The sequence below is a fragment of the Hippocampus zosterae genome, chromosome 11, assembly GCF_025434085.1.
Source record: "Hippocampus zosterae strain Florida chromosome 11, ASM2543408v3, whole genome shotgun sequence".
Classification (NCBI taxonomy): Eukaryota; Metazoa; Chordata; class Actinopteri; order Syngnathiformes; family Syngnathidae; genus Hippocampus; species Hippocampus zosterae.
The window spans coordinates 602,451-618,589 of NC_067461.1; the positions used below are offsets into that span (position 1 = coordinate 602,451).

Consider the following 16,139-nt stretch of genomic DNA (forward strand, 5'->3'; position numbering starts at 1 on the left):
ATATATTACAGCGCGGGAGAGGGATGCCCTTGTCATTTTCTTCTTCGCTTAAAGCGACATCCTCCCATATTAAAACCCCCACCCTCCCCCCCACCCCAAAAAATATATCGAAAATAAAAATCTCATACATTGTTTTGGCCCCGCGCAGGCAGACGGTGACGAAGGAGAAAAAGATTTTCTCTTTTTTTTTTTGGAACAACAACAACAAAAAAAGGTGCTTACGACTTGAAATGATTGTCTGATGAACAAAAAAAAAAAAGAAAAAGAAAAACCCCATCTGGTCTGCGTGACATCATCCCAAAAATAAAGGGTCCAAACCTTTTGAATTCCCTCTGCTCGTTGCTCCTCTGGATGCAAAAGAATCCCATTTCATAATTTAAAAAAAATTTAAAAATCAAAACAAGGGACTGTTCATGCAAGTTGAGTATTGTTGGCGTGTGATGAAGACGACGAAGAAGGGCGTCAAGCGTTGGCTCCTTTTTTGTCTTTTTCAAAGCGTTTCTCATTCAAAAAACAAAAAAACAAAAAAAAACCCACCAAGTAACAAACAAACACGTGCAGTATCTTTTTTTTTTACGTCATATTTATAGCGATCGGTCCTTGTGACTCCTCCATCCGAGTCCGTTGTTGTTGTTGTTGTTGTTGTTTTTGTTTTTCCTCTCAGGTCCTGTGGATAATTCTCTTTCGGCGTGGCCGTTTGCTATCATACGTCGCACTCGGAGTCGCTGGAGGTGACGGAGAGGATGGACGTGCCGGCGTCGGCGCGCTCCGTGGCGCTCGACACGCTGGTGGTGGGACTGGCCGCCGTCGACGGCGACTCGGCCGAGCTGTGAGGGGTCAGGCCGGCCTCGGACAGCGACCTCATGGCGCCCGCTCCCATGGCTTGGTGCTGCAGCCTGAGCCAAAGAGAGACGCCGGGGCACAAAGGGGCGAGTCAGCTTTTCGTTTTTTCCCTTTCCACCACCCCCCACCCCCACCCACTGAAAAAACAAGGCTCTTTCACCATCCGCGGGCCTCCTCGTCGAGCTCGCCCTTTTGCGAAATAAGTGTGCAAAGCTTTTTGAATTGTTTTGTTGTTTTTTTTTTCTCCAGAAGCGGGCCCCATTCAAACGCAACTAGTGCAGATGACACTTTGTCGGGTTTGCCGCGAGTGACGTGCGGCCGCTCGCGGCGGCAATCATCCTAAAACGTTGCTCGCCAACGCACTCCTGATAATAACTGCGGAAATGTGCGGCGGGGAGACCGCCTGCAGCTCATCTCGGTGGTGGGTCGCTGGCGCTTTTTTAATCCATTACGAGCGCGGCGATAGCATACTTGATGTTATGAATGCAGCCTAGTCCGCAAATGCTCTGAAATACCCAAAAGGATTTTTTTTTTTTTTGCGTGATCCCCTGCGCGGGGTCATCTTCCTCGATCACCATGCAAAGTGACGTCGAAAGCCCACACCACGAGGAGTTGGATGATTTTCACCCTCTTTGTTTTTCGCTGTCAGATTTTTATTTATTTTTTTGATATGCTCGCGAATGGACGAATTGCGCCACATTTCGGCTCGAAAAAAAAAAGCAAATAACCATGCGTCTTCCACACGAAACTATTTTCTCCCTCCATTGTTAGCTCTCTCTCGAAATATTTCAGCTATGCGGTATTACCTTTCGACCAGCACGAACAGTATTAAAGAGGGCGATATTTCGGCGATACCGTGCAAAAAAAGGGCAAGACTCACATTTTCACCGCGTTTCGTCAAACCGTGTCGGCACGATCGAGTGATCGTCACATTGGCCGGTCATTTGATTTGATCGGACATTTCGGTTTGATTTTCTGTGTTTCGGTTGTGTGCATTCTCGTGTATTCTTTTTTTAAAATTTATTTTAATTAAAAAAACAAAACAAAATAATTTCCGCCCAACGCGAGTGTTGGGACACTTGCATGGGGGACGTTCGGAGGGACGTCCACAAATCCGCGGCCGCCCCAAGGCGCTCCCTTGCCGGGCAGCCGGCATCGGCCGGCCGGCCGCTCCGGCTCGGTCGGGGAACGCGGACGCGCAGCGGCAAGTGGATCGGCGCGCGTGCGTGCGTGCGTGCGAGCGAGCGACCGACCTGTTTTTGGCCGCCGCGGCTCTGTCTCGTTGCCTCCGGTTCTTGAACCAGTTGCCGACCTGTGTGGGGGTGAGTCCGGTGGCTTGCGCCAGTTCCCTTTTCTTGCTGGGGTTGGGGTAGGGGTCCTGCAGGTACCACTCCCGCAGCAGGCTCCGCGTCCGCTCCTTGAAACAGTGCGTCTTCTGCTCGCCGTCCCAGATGGTCCGAGGCAGCGGGAACTTCTTGCGCACGCGGTACTTGTCCACGGGACCCAGCGGGCGCCCGCGCAGCTTCTCGGCCTCCTGGTAGTGCGCCTCCAGCCACATGGCCTGCAGCTTGCCGTGCGAGTCCTTGGTGAACTTGTGGTTCTCCAGGATGTGGTAGAGGTCGCGGAAGTTGCCCGTGTGGAAGGCCACCACGGCGCGGGCGCGCAGGATGGACTCGTGCTTGTTGATGGCCTCGCAGGCGCCCGGCGCCACGGGCAGCGACCACAGGAAGCGGCCCAGCCGCTCGATGTCGCCCGTCTCCTCCAGCGTCTCGCAGACGCTCGCCACCTGCTCCGGGGAGAAGTTGAGCGTGGGTAGCTGGAACATGGACAAGTCTTCCGGGGAGCGGGCGGCCGGCGCGCCGTTCGCCAGGAGCAGCGGGCGATCGGCGAAGTTGGGCAGGAAGAAGTGGGAGGGATAAAGCTCTAAAGGCGATCGGAAAACCATGGAAATCGCCGGAGAGACGCAGCCCGACTACGGAGAAGAAGGAAGAGAAGAAAAAAAAAGAAATACGGGGGCCGACCAGCCCGACGCCAGCAGCCAGCGCGGCCGAGTTGCGCGTCTGACCCCCCAGAAGAAGGAAGGGGGAAAAGGGGGAGAGGAAGAAGGAAAAAAAAAAAAAGCAGATCGAATGATTCAATGGCTATCGCCTAATGACACCGGCCGCATAATATCTCCCCCCTAAATCCGCCGTTGAGTGTAGCATTGAAACATTTTTGTTTCCCTTTTCTATTGGTCTTCTTGGTGTCGCCGCGCCGTTGCCATGGCGCCGCTGCCAATCACTGTCAAGCGTGCCAATCATTAGCCAGTACGTAAGCGCGAGGCTTTCACCACCGGTGCCGCGCGCGCGGGGGGTTATCGGAGTCTTCCATCGCCACGGCAACCCCCGCCCCTGCCCCCGCCCCCTACCCCCTCCCCTCCCTCCCCTTTTTATACATCCCAGCCCTTTGGTCGCGGCACGGAATGACGGGCTGGAATATTATTGCCATCTTTTCGCGGGGCTGCTGAAAGTAGTTTTCAAATAACAACAACGGATGAAGAAAATACGCGTGGCGGGACGACAGGCCGGAGAGGCACGGCGGCCTCCAAATGAGGGCGACGAGTGGACCACAAAGAAAAAAAAAACCTCATCACGTCAACTTTATTTGTGTGTGTTTGGTTGTGACTTTGTTAGCAGAGGTGCTCCGGATCGACTGCGGTGGTGGTCCCGGTGCATGCTGCGATGTGACGCCGCTTCCCCCTGCTCGCGTCCGGGCCGGCTAACTCGGTTGGTCCCGCCTCACCTCACCTCACCTCACCTCATCCCCCCCCCCCCCACCCAACAAGCCTCCAAGTTAAGAAACCTCGCTGCTCATGTGTGACTTCTGATGCCCCCCCTCCCTCCCTCCCCACCCCCTCTGTTTTTTTTTCTTCTTGCAGCTAAGGACCCGATCCATGTCCACATCTCCACGGTCACAGGACTCGGCTTAGTGCGGTAGCCGCGGCGCTCGGTGTGATTTTCATGCTTGTGGCTCATATTCAACCCCGGGTGTCAAAATCGCGCCGATGGAGGCATAGTGACGCGCATTGTGAGCCGCCGCCGCCGCCGCCGCCGCCTAATCCGAACGGCGGAAAGCTGACATAATGATCCTAAGCCGCCTTTGCCGCAAATCGTTGCGGAATTCAAAACTTATCCTCCGCTCTGTGTTTCTAGATGTGCACCTTGTCCCGCGCCACAAACTTTCACAAGCTGGACTCGAAGCCGTGCATGCGAGCTGCTCCGCGTGAGGACATTTGGGTGAGTTGCTCGACGTCAACTCAGAGAAGGGAAGTCATTATTTGGGATGGAAGGAGATGGACATGCTAGGGAGGGGCTGTGTGTGTGGGGGGGGGGGGGTGCAGGTGGGGCTCCTCCTCGTAGTGGAAGTAAAAGGCGGTATTTTCACGCTGGGGTTCAAGCTGCAAGCCTTCAATACGCCTCGCCCCAAATGAAGTCACTAGTGAAGGGCTTAGCAGAGGCGCATAATGCAAAGCCTCCTTACCTGACCGGCGCTCCAATTTCCTAGCGCGCCACTCCAACGTCAAGCTGCGGGTCTTATCTGACATTCGTGCAGGACACCTTTTTTTTTTTGTTTTCAACCCTCGCAGGCAATTCGGAAATCGCTGCTAGAGCGGACAAGAGGTGAAATGTAAAACCTGAATGGGAAAGGGTGCCAGTGGTGGGTGGTGGGTGGCTGCTTTGGGGGTGGTGGTGGTGGTGGGGGGGGGGGTGCAATTAGCATTGCACATTCTTCTACGCGCCTTTTGTTTACGTTAAGCTTGTAATTAACACCCCTCCCAAACAAGTTTATTCACCTGCCGCTAATTGTGTGTTTATCCCAGGGCTTGCTCAATGTTCCGAGCAGCGGGGGGCAGATTGCTGTGTGCTATGTGTGTGTGTGTGTGTGTGTGTTGTAGTTTTAAATCCTCAGTGCACCCCGCTTGGGACAATTCTTATTAGTTATCGTCGCTGCGACGCTCCAATCTTGCTCCTGCAAAGTGGATGAGATGGGGCATGTGACGTCACGAGAAGACGAAGAAGAAGCCAGAGAGGTCACAAATGCAACTCCTTGCTATTTTCTTCCTGTGAATATTTTTTTCTCTCTCTCTCTCTCTCTCTCTCTCTCTCTCACTATCTGTGCGCGTGCAGATGTAGCCACGCACGCGCGCACGCGCGCACACGCAGGACCCTGCTTGGCCACACAGTGCGGCAGCACACACGGAGGGAGCATACGCATCATCAATACGGTAAGAAATATTTTGTTCAATTTGGCGCAAAGTCTCTTGGAATTTGTTTTTTGGTTTTTTTTGCATGCATGTCTGTGTGTGTGTGTGTGTGTGTATGTGCGATTTGAACTTGCACATCTTGGTTGTTTGTAATTCCGAATGATTTTTGTGTTGAAATGTGTTTCATTTTTCTTTTTTTTAGCGCTTGTAATGCAGCGTTGCATTTGTGGACAAGGTGGGAATTATACGGCGGCCCCACGTGAGTATCCCTTCAAATGTCAAGTGTTTAAAAAAAACCCACAGAAAACGACTAATTGCTGCCTATGCGCTGGTTTAATTCTGGAAAAGGCACATCGATGACAAATGAGCAAATAAGGAGTCGTTTCTTGTTTCTCTATTGCGTGTGCAAAAGAAACTTGCATTAAAGCTTTTTTTTAAGTGTGTTTCCAAGCGCGCCGATTTTCTGCAACGTTCGAGAGTCTTTATTTGAATTTTCGGGCTGACGTGAACGTAAAGTTCAATCGTTTGATTTTTAATTGCCGTTTTATTTCATTTGCACTTCCCTTCCCAGTGTGTCATTATTCTTATAAATATATAATATTGATGCTAATATTTGGCGGTATAACTCCCGAAAATAATAATTGCTGTTTTCAATTCTCCAATTTACATTTCCGGCAGTGTTATTTGAACGGGCAAGTGTTTTTCGTTTTTTCTTTTAAACATTTTTTTACACATCAAACGTGCACAACATGTCGCGTTGGCGTTTTCATGCCTCGCGATATTGACGAGACTTGTAAAATGAACCAAGAAAAAAAAAAATTCGAAACGCGGCAGAAGTCGCAACAGAAAGTTTCAAACATTTCTCTCCCTCTTTTCTTCTTGCCCAGCCCCCCCCAACCCCACCCCTCCAGTCTGCTTCTTTTTCTTCTTCTTCTTCTTCTTCTTGTATGCGCTTTGCATTGTGTGCCCTCATTAGGGGCACTTCCTGGCAGGGCCGCGCGCTTGTATCCGAGCTGTCCAATCAGTGTATTTACACGGCTTGTTAGCGACAGTTAATGAGGGGTTCCCCCCCCACCACCACCACCCTCCCAAGTCGACCCCGCCTGCTTCCCCACCACACAAGACCCTCCTCAACATTAAGATTTACATTGTGTCAACTTCTAATGAAGATTCGGACAAAAATTCCTCCAAGTTGGTCTCAATGGAGGGATCCTAATATAATATATAATATATATCATTCTAATATAACATTCTATATATACTGTACATACATATAAATATATGTACAGTATATATATATATATACACAAGCACGGAGGACGGCTTCTCTTACTACAGGTCTGCAAAGAAGAATTTGCACGTCTGCGTCATTAGTCAGTTCTATGCAGAGAAGGTGACGTGTATGAGTGTGTTTGTGTGTTGAGGGTGGCGGGTGGTGAAGGGTGGGGGGCTGCTTGGCAGTGTGTGTCACCAGCGTGATGGATCCGCCATTGTGTGCTGAATGAGGCTTGACACGCCGGCAGGCTTCTTGCCGCGGTGTAGAGGAGCAAGTTCACTTTACAATCTCTCACCGGCGATGATTTCTGCTTGTTTTTGGGGGTCATGGTTTTATTTTATGATTAAAGTCGAATTCATGTTTACTCACTGATTTGCATTAGCGCGTTGAATGCGGTTTAGCGCTCGGAAGCAAGTTATCAACTTGAAAAAGTAAACTTTGCAAGATCATTGATGGAGACCGTTATTGAAATGTCCGTCGGTGCGCCCTCCATTGGACAAAATGAGTAACAACAGTTATTTTGACTGAACCACTGCATTTGCGCCCACTGGCGGGTTGGTTCCGGCCCGCGGGCCGTATTTTTATGTGTTTTTTTTTTTCAGTGTTTCAACGGTTCTGCGGAGTCACACTGAAAAATATAGCTGGCGGCGGTGATGGTTAGCGTGTGTATCTGAAACGTGAATAGCAATTTTAATATCATTTCATCGAGGAGCAGCATCCTTCGCATTGAACCCTCCGACTCTGATTCGCTCCTCTCCTCCCATCCTCGCGCATCCAGTCAGGTACACACGCGGCGCTCCCTGAAATGGTGAATGGTGCCCCCCCTTCAGTCCCCTCCCCCACCCAAGCCCTCTTTTCCTCCTTAGAGACACCACTTAAGAATCAATTAGGCCTCCTCTGCTCCCGCCACCGCGAGGCATAAACAGGTGGCCTCCCGAAATGCGCACATTTCCAATTCCAACTCCGGACTTGGAGGTCACCGCTACTGATCGGCGCTCATTCGGCCGTCAGTGCTCGAAATGGCTCCGAAATCAAATCGTCATACGGTACGCGGGCAGCGGATGTGCCGCAAAGTGCAAGACTAAAGTGCGGCGGTTCAGTCGTGCAAGATTGAAGACTGTTGCAGAAAGCGAAGGCGCCGTCACAGGCCGCACATGGCCGCGCTCCCTTCCCCACGGGGAAGGGAGCGTTTTTCAGCTGCGTCCACGTGGTCAACGGCAATCGGTTCATACGGGACGACGGCTAAAGTGTTGGCGGACAACAGAATCGAACGAAAGGAATGGGGCGAGGCCGTCGCCGATGAGGATTATCATAAAAAAAAAAAAACGAGCGTCCGCTCGATCCGATTTCAGCAGGACGCCACGGCGGAGGCCCGCCCTTCAAGATGCATTCTCCGAGGCGGCTTCTTGGTTCTCTTGCGTTCAGCAACAAGCGTCTTCAAATGACGACGATATATCGTCTATCGGACATCATCGATGTAGGGCGCATTTATTTAGTGGTTTCGGAGCAGGGGGGGCAAACCCAGGTTCAATTCCGCACAGCCCGCAAAGGATTTCATTAGGATTTGAAGAAATTAAATCGGCGCGCAGAGCGGGCAAAAGACGAGCACTCGCACCCCCCGCCCTGCTTCTTCGCCGCCTTCTTGCAAGTCTTCATTCATTGATCGCGTGGTGCCCGCCCGCACATGTGACGGCGCGGCCGCGGATCTCGACGCGGATTTCTAAGGGAGAGATTTTCCAGGCGACTTGATCAAACATTCATGCGTGGCAGCTGCACTTGCGCGTCTCCCGCGGACGGAGACCCGCCCCAAGCCCTCGCCCCCAAGCCCTCATGAACATGAATGCAAGCAACGGAGCGCACGAGAACACCCGGAGATGATCACCATTAGAATGATCATTATTGGGGAACTCAAATCAAACGAAAACATTGGACTAAACCTCACATTTCAACTTTATTTTTCGTGGGGGATCGGAGGGGGGTCCCCCCCCATTGTAAGGCCTCACAATCCTATTTTTTAATTTTTGTGACGATGACAATTCTTGTCATATCTTGTAATCGTTCTCCAAGTGGCACTCCAATCAATCCTTGTTGTCATGAGATCAAATTGTTGATTGAGATATTTGGAAGCGCGCTCCTTTCTCATCTCGTCATCGTCCATTGTTCAGTATTGACGTGCACCTCGTGGCTTCTCTTCTTTCTCGTACGCCCGAGATCTTATTGGGGAAAAAGAAAGCGGCTCCGTCGTCACCATGATGACGTGCTGACATTTTTCGATCCAAATTACAAATGTGGTTTTGTAGCAATAGAGAATTTTAAAAAAACCGAAAACGAATGTCGTGCAGCGGTAATGGGAAGTCGTCGGAAGGTGAAGTTCACGGCGAGGTTAAAGTCACATGTCCACAGCTTCTACGTGACCCCCCCGCCACCCACACCAAACCCACCCACACAAGTGACCTTCCTTCCTATGCAGGTGGATGCCCCCCCCCACCCCCACACCCACCATCGAGACGTTTGTTTTTGCCCCTTTTATGAAATGTGTTCCCACCCACCCCCGCCCTCCCCCAACAGGAAGTCAAGCAGCCTCCCCGCGTCACGCGAGGACCGAGAAGCAGCTTGGCGCTTTTGACATGGCGCGGAATGTTTGGGGTGAATTTGCCGCTTCTATTTTGAGCCTGGCCGCCAAACCTGCCGCTCTACACCAACGTTTGACCCCCCGCAAGAAGAAAAAGCACATTTCACGTTAAAACACACACACACACGTGCTCAATTTCACGTTTCAAAAGAGAAAAAAAACCGCCCCAAAATCCTGGACACACACCCGTCAAATAAAACGCAACAATGCCGAAAAGATGCGGGAAGAGACACAGTGGCGTCTCCAAGAATGGTCCATGGTCAAGGCTTATTTGCTTATTATTTATTTCCGATTTTGGATTTTTTTTCCTGTCAAAAGGCGCCATGTTTGGTGACGTTGAGACTCTGGCAACGTCACACTGTTCCAAATTTTCTTCCAAATTGAGCCAAAAGACCGAGAAGGGAAAAGTTTGTCACAACGTGCAGTCACCGGGGAGCTTTCAGCAGAGGCCTGCGGGATTCTCGGGCCGCATGTATGACGTTGGAGAATGAAATCAAATGAACGTTGCGATTCTTTTAATCAGGATTTAAATAAAAAAAAAACATCTATTTATCAACATCACTTGTTCTTTTGGTGTCCGTGTGTAACTCTTCTTGTATGATTTGAAGTCAGACCATTTCTGCGTCTTATATAGATAGACACACGTGCGTGCGCGCGCGCGATACGTGGGAGTGTGTGCGCGTTGTTCCCAGCCGTTTCTAATCCCCCATTCAATTTTCACAAGCGGTTGCTAAGGTTACAAATTACCTTTGGTGCAGGTAAGTGGTTTCTTTTTTGACACCGGATGCCCCAATCGCTTTTTTTTTCTTTTTGTTTGTTTGTTTCCACGGAACACGTTATTTCACGGAGGATGAGCGCAACGACCGATTCGCTTGTTCTCGGAATATTCCGCCGCACGTCGCGTATCACCTGAGACCATATGCATTCACGGAAAGAAGGAGCTTCAATGGAATCCGCGTTGTCTTCCGTCGACGGGTGTCAAAACGCTCCCAGCGCATTCTTGCCGGCATTTTGCCGCTTTGACAATTTGGAATGAAAGCGGATGAAGCTGAGCCCAAATTGACCAGGCTGGCGATGCTCAGAAGATTGACCACGAGAGCTTCAGCTGCAAATAAAGGTCCACGCAGGCATGCGCACTAAATCTTCTCCAAAACAAGTTGGTGCTACAAACTCATTTTCATTTTGGCTCCGACAGCGACAGACTTGTATTCACAAAAGACCATTTCAGAAATGAATTGACAAAGATTGGTGGTTATTATTTCTTTTTTTCCGACCAAAAAAGGCGTTTTTAGACGGAAAAAACACCGATGTACAGTAAGGCGTTTTTAGACGAAAAAAACGACCATGTATAGTAAGGCCTTTTTAGACCAAAAAAACACGACCATGTATAGTAAGGCGTTTTTAGATGAAAAAAACGACCATGTACAGTAAGGCGTTTTTAGCCGAATAAAACGACCATGTATAGTAAGGCGTTTTTAGATGAAAAAAACAACCATGTATAGTAAGGCGTTTTTAGACCAAAAAAAAGACCATGTATAGTAAGGCGTTTTTAGACGAAAAAAACGACCATGCATAGTAAGGCGTTTTTAGTCGAAAAAAACGACCATGTATAGTAAGGCGTTTTTAGCTGAAAAAAACGACCATGTATAGTAAGGCGTTTTTAGCCGAAAAATACGACCATGTATAGTAAGGCGTTTTTAGACCAAAAAAAAGACCATGTATAGTAAGGCGTTTTTAGACGAAAAAAACGACCATGTATAGTAAGGCGTTTTTAGACGAAAAAAACGACCATGTATAGTAAGGCGTTTTTAGATGAAAAAAACAACCATGTATAGTAAGGCGTTTTTCACTGAAATAAACGACCATGTATAGTAAGGCGTTTTTAGATGAAAAAAACAACCATGTATAGTAAGGCGTTTTTAGACCAAAAAAAAACGACCATGTATAGTAAGGCGTTTTTAGCCGAAAAAAAACGACCATGTATAGTAAGGCGTTTTTAGACCAAAAAAAACGACCATGTTTAGTAAGGCGTTTTTAGCCGAAAAAAACGACCTTGTATATTTTTAGAGCTAAAAACGCCTTACTATACATGGTCTTTTTTTTTTGGTCTAAAAACGCCTTACTATACATGGTCTTTTTTTTTGGTCTAAAAACGCCTTACTATACATGGTTGTTTTTTTCATCTAAAAACGCCTTACTATACATGGTCGTTTTTTTCGTCTAAAAACACCTTACTGTACATGGTCGTTTTTTTCGGCTAAAAACGCCTTACTATACATGGTCGTTTTTTTTGGTCTAAAAACGCCTTACTATACATTGTCGTTTTTTTCGTCTAAAAATGCCTTACTACACATGGTCGTTTTTTTCGTCTAAAAATGCCTTACTATACATGGTCGTTTTTTTCGTCTAAAAATGCCTTACTATACATGGTCGTTTTTTTTGGTCTAAAAACGCCTTACTATACATTGTCGTTTTTTTCGTCTAAAAATGCCTTACTACACATGGTCGTTTTTTTCGTCTAAAAATGCCTTACTATACATGGTCGTTTTTTTCGTCTAAAAATGCCTTACTATACATGGTCGTTTTTTTTGGTCTAAAAACGCCTTACTATACATGGTCGTTTTTTTTGGTCTAAAAAGGCCTTACTATACATGGTCGTTTTTTTTGGTCTAAAAACGCCTTCCTATATACATGGTCGTTTTTTTTCGTTGAAAAACACCTTACTGTACATCGTTGTTTTTTCCGGCTAAAAACGCCTTTCTATACATGCTCGTTTTTTTCGGCTAAAAACGCCTTACTATACATGGTCGTATTTTTCGGCTAAAAACGCCTTACTATACATGGTCGTTTTTTTTCAGCTAAAAACGCCTTACTATACATGGTCGTTTTTTTCGACTAAAAACGCCTTACTATGCATGGTTGTTTTTTTCGACTAAAAACACCTTACTATACATTGTCGTTTTTTTCGGCTAAAAACGCCTCACTATTCATCAGGGGTGTATAAAACAGGGCCGGAACCGGCCAGCAAGGAGGTTTGATCAGGCCCGCGGAATAATTCAAAAGTGAAAAAAGGCACAAAAGACACTGAAGAATATTTTTAATAGGGTGCAATTTGTGGAATGTCCTCCGTTTCGATCACAGAAGAAGACAGCAGCAGCCTGAGTCTGTCACTGAGACAGACCCGACACAACAAGCTTCATTTCATTTTTCAGAATTAAAGGAAGATTGTTCCTGGGTCCTCCGTGCCACAAGAGGGAGTCACCTGCTCACCGCCAGAGTCCACCTACGAGCACAGACCTGCAGGCAACACCTTTTGCTCTTCTTTCTGTTATTCGCAAGGTGCTGAAGTCAAACTTTGAGCGAGCCTGAAAAGTAGGAGACATTTACACTCGTTCAATGCACCATCATGACTACTTTTTGGACTTGGTTTTTTTCTCCCCCAGGTAGCAGTAAACATGATCGGCTTCCTGCTCTCGAAAGACCCAACAGTCTATCTCCCTGGTCAGTTTCATGCCCAACACATCTTTGCCTGCACAAGAAATTGACTTACGTGTAACTCACGGATGCCTTTCCTCTCAGGTCAACACACCTGTCCCACGTTTTTCCTAAGAGCTGACCACTTCGGCGCCCAGCAACAAGCAGACTGCCATCCAACTTGCAACTTTTTTCCTCTGCTTTTGTGATTGTCTATTCTGCAAAAGAAATAAAGCTTGATTACAAAAAACACTTAAACTCATCTTCATTTTTAAACACATCACCACAATCCAACATTAACAAAAATTATTTTCAGTTTCTTTCTAAATTCCCCCCCCCCCAAAAAAATTTTTTGTCCTGGAGTTCAGGCAGAAAAATCCAGGAAAGTGGGTGTGGCCTGGCTGGAATGATGCTGATAGCCGTGAAAGTGAGTGGAGCATGACAATAACATGCATGCTGGTGGAAATGAGGGCGTGGTTATGGGCTTTAAGGGGCTAGGTTATGCAAATGTTGCACATTCTGATTGGTCAGAACTTGGAAAGTGGGCAGGGTTATGCAAATAAGGGCCTTCCGATTGGTGGATGTCAAATTGGAGTGCTTTTGGGCGGGCATTGCAGCACGTTTTCAAAGTCTTGAGCTCAAACTTGCACTGGGGTCACATCAAAGCTCGATTCCTGGAGTTTTGAGTCATGTCATGAGACCAACGGGAACAGTGAAAAGACTGTCTGATGTGACTGAAGCGCAATTCTTTTTTTCGTCTAAAAACGCCTTACTATACATGGTCGTCGTTTTTTTTTCAGCTAAAAATGCCTTACTGTAGGTTCAGGGTGGCGTCCCTTTCGCATGTCCTCCGAGTCTGGCAGCTGCGCCTTTGGCCCAGTAATCCGACTCATCTGGTCAGGCAGAAAAACAAAACAAAAGTGGAAAGTCACACACTGTAGTCCATTAAAAAAAGTTTTTTTCATTTGAGTCATTCTTCAAAAAGTGGCAGACTTTTACAATACAATACAATACATGATTTGTATGGCTCTTTCACAACAGCGGCAGCTGTAACAAAGCGCTTAACAAAACAGTTCACATCAAGTAAAATAATAAACATATTACACATAACATAAAACACAGACAGTCGTGCAGTCCTAACCCCTTTTCCATTACACGCTTTGCTCTTTAAAGCAGTTTGAGATGAAAAAGGACAGAATCCAAGTGTCCTTTAACGAGTGGATCAGAGACGTCATGCTCAAAATGTGCACACGTCGGCTACAAGCCAAGTTTCAACTTTGACTTTCAAGCCGTCCATTTCCAAACGTGCCCGCACTCGCAATGAATCTGTTTGAGCGATCCACTCGCGGCCCCCTCCCCGCACCTCAAGTGCAATGAGCAACCTCCTTTCGAAAAACAAATGAACAAAGTCACGGGTGTGGGAATACTTTTGAAACAAATCTGCTCCCCCACCGTCCCCCGCGATGTGAAGCCATCACACTTCCACTGCTGATAGCAGCTTTGCTGTGGGAAACGTACAGAAAACTATTCAAGTCAAACGCTGTTCGCGGTTGTTTTTTGATTGACAGCTGGGGTCCACTTGCTCGCTCACTGCCCCCTTTGCTGACGTTGTTTTTTTTTCGTGGAGTCACAACAACAAAATTCAAGGAGCAACGTGTCGTAATAACTCTCCCCAATCGTCTACATGTATACACTCAGAGATAAAGTGCGAAGTCCGTTTAAAATGTTTAAATTACTCACTGAGAACAGGCCTTGTGGACAGCGGAAAAACTTGAACTCATTGAACCGGATGTGGTACCGTTCTTGTGCTTGTACTTATTCTTCTTCTTGGTGAATTGGATGTTTTCAGTTCATATCGCCCCCTACTGTCCGGGAAACCACAAAGGCGTTTGGCAAGCAATCGGAATTGAATTTACAGTCTTAGCCAAGCGTGCTGAAAACACAAAACACTAAATTCGGGCAGATCTTGAAGAAGCACAGATTTCAAGGGCAGATGATCCACTGAGCTGGTGGAAATACCGAGCTTCCGTCTACCCCCGTTTGATCAAAGTAACGGAGAGTAGATTGTAGTGCATTGTGGCAACATCTTTCTAACTTCCGGGTTGAGTGAACGCTGGCGCGTTTTGGCTGCCGCTGCTTAACGCGTATTGTTTGTGGTGTTTTTTTGTTATTGTAAAGTGTCCTTGGGTGTCTTGAAAGGCGCTTATAAATAAAATGTATTATTATTATTATCATCTGTCCCGTCAAAGATGATGTCTGGGCAAATAGAAGTGTTCCAAGTTGAAGTATTTTGTTTTGTTGACTGCAAATCGAAAATAAAGCAAGGAGGTTTGGATGTTTTGTTCACTGCTTTAAATCCCTCCTCAAAACTCACTTGTATTCTTTGGCGTTTGACTCAGCATGACTTAGATTTGCTATTGTTTTTACTGCTTGGTGCTTTCTACCGCCTTATTACTTATTACTTATTACTGATTCGTCTTACTGTTTATTGTATATGTTAAATCGCTCCATGTACAGCACTTTGTATGCAGCGATGGCTGTTTGAAAGTGCTCTATAAATACTGTTGACTTGACTTGACTTGACTTGACTGCTGCTATTGCAGTTAATGCTCACTATTTTTTGCTATGATGCAGCAAGTTGGATTGTTGTTGGTTGAAGTTTCATTTTGTTGCTTGTTTATTGTTTGGAGCCCCTTTTTAATGTTCAATAAAATAAGTAAAAAGCCATTTCTATGCTTGATAATTGTTGCTCTTTTCAGTCAGCAGGATGCAATATTGTTGTCATAAATATTTCAAAGAAACGCTCCAGTTAAAAGAGCCGATCCAAATGAAGCGGATCACCGAAAATCCCATCACGAGTAATCGTCTGGCATGCCTTCATTTCAGGGTTCTTATTCAAATTGCTCGCTGCTTCAGGTGTGCGGAGCAGACACCACTCCAGGTCCCGAGAACTAAGGTCAGAGGCGAGGGAGCCTTTTCCCAAGGCCGCTCCCTCTCTTTGGAATGAACGTGGGGCAAGTCCACTTTTGTGTTCGCGGAAAGTTCCATCATCAGAACGTTTTCGTGACAGGCCATTGTGGCCGTAAATATTGGATGGCGTACTCCTCCTTCCTTCCTGAGCGGGGAAGGAGAAAAGGCAGGATTAAGTCATCGTTGGCAACCGCCGTGTTTTTTGCCAAAAGGTCTCAGGTGGCTCCATTGCTCAAGCATGCGGAAATGAGCCGGTCTTAGCCACCTTATACAGGTGCGTCTCAAACTCCGCCTCCTCCTTCCTGCAATCGGCCGTTCAAGTGGCGGCAAATGGCTTCTGCGCTGACATTCAAGCAAGCGCATTTATCGGCGTCGTGCACTTCACCTTGGTGAATGAAGCCCATTTGTAATGCGGCGATGGCGGCGGAGCTCTCCCTACCTGGCCTAAGTGGCGGCCGTGTGAACGGGGGCGGTGGGGGGGAGGCCTGGATACTCGACTCTCAAATGTCACGGCGGAGAAACGGGGAGGGGAAAGAAAAACGGGCCCATCTTTAATTGGGCTAAGTGTATCCTTTTCCGGCGGCGACTCGTCTGCTAATGGTAAATGCGCGGCTCCGTCCTCAAAGGTCGCGCCTCCGACGACCTCGCCAAACAATGCGAGGCGTGCGAGACATAGGCCGCGTCTCACGTCGGAGCGCTCT

General features: G+C 47.6%; 1 protein-coding gene and 2 long non-coding RNA genes across 8 annotated transcripts; 1 reads left to right on the forward strand and 2 right to left on the reverse strand.

Moving 5' to 3' along the window:
* On the reverse strand, positions 1-3,004 carry LOC127610471 (homeobox protein SIX3). The gene is made up of 2 exons (XM_052080669.1): positions 2,097-3,004; positions 1-896 (listed from the first exon to the last, which is right to left on the reverse strand). Exons 1-2 carry the CDS (start codon positions 2,786-2,788, stop codon positions 704-706), a joined length of 885 nt encoding a protein of 294 aa, XP_051936629.1. The 5' UTR covers positions 2,789-3,004; the 3' UTR covers positions 1-703.
* Positions 3,005-3,480: 476 nt separating this feature from the next.
* On the forward strand, positions 3,481-12,773 carry LOC127610486 (uncharacterized). Of its 3 annotated transcripts, none has more exons than XR_007964866.1 (8): positions 3,481-3,608; positions 3,761-3,909; positions 4,035-4,502; positions 5,010-5,107; positions 5,289-5,345; positions 12,207-12,366; positions 12,438-12,495; positions 12,574-12,773. It is a non-coding gene; the product is annotated as an uncharacterized LOC127610486 (long non-coding RNA). The 3 variants fall into 3 exon arrangements; XR_007964864.1 differs by having other exon boundaries at positions 4,035-4,118; XR_007964865.1 differs by having other exon boundaries at positions 3,761-4,502.
* On the reverse strand, positions 12,314-14,542 carry LOC127610485 (uncharacterized). 4 transcript variants are annotated; one of them, XR_007964862.1, is made up of 5 exons: positions 14,209-14,542; positions 13,745-13,853; positions 13,284-13,361; positions 12,545-12,686; positions 12,314-12,359 (listed from the first exon to the last, which is right to left on the reverse strand). It is a non-coding gene; the product is annotated as an uncharacterized LOC127610485 (long non-coding RNA). The 4 variants fall into 4 exon arrangements; XR_007964860.1 differs by having other exon boundaries at positions 13,751-13,853; positions 14,209-14,539; XR_007964861.1 differs by having other exon boundaries at positions 13,751-13,853; positions 14,205-14,539.
* Positions 14,543-16,139: the final 1,597 nt, after the last annotated feature.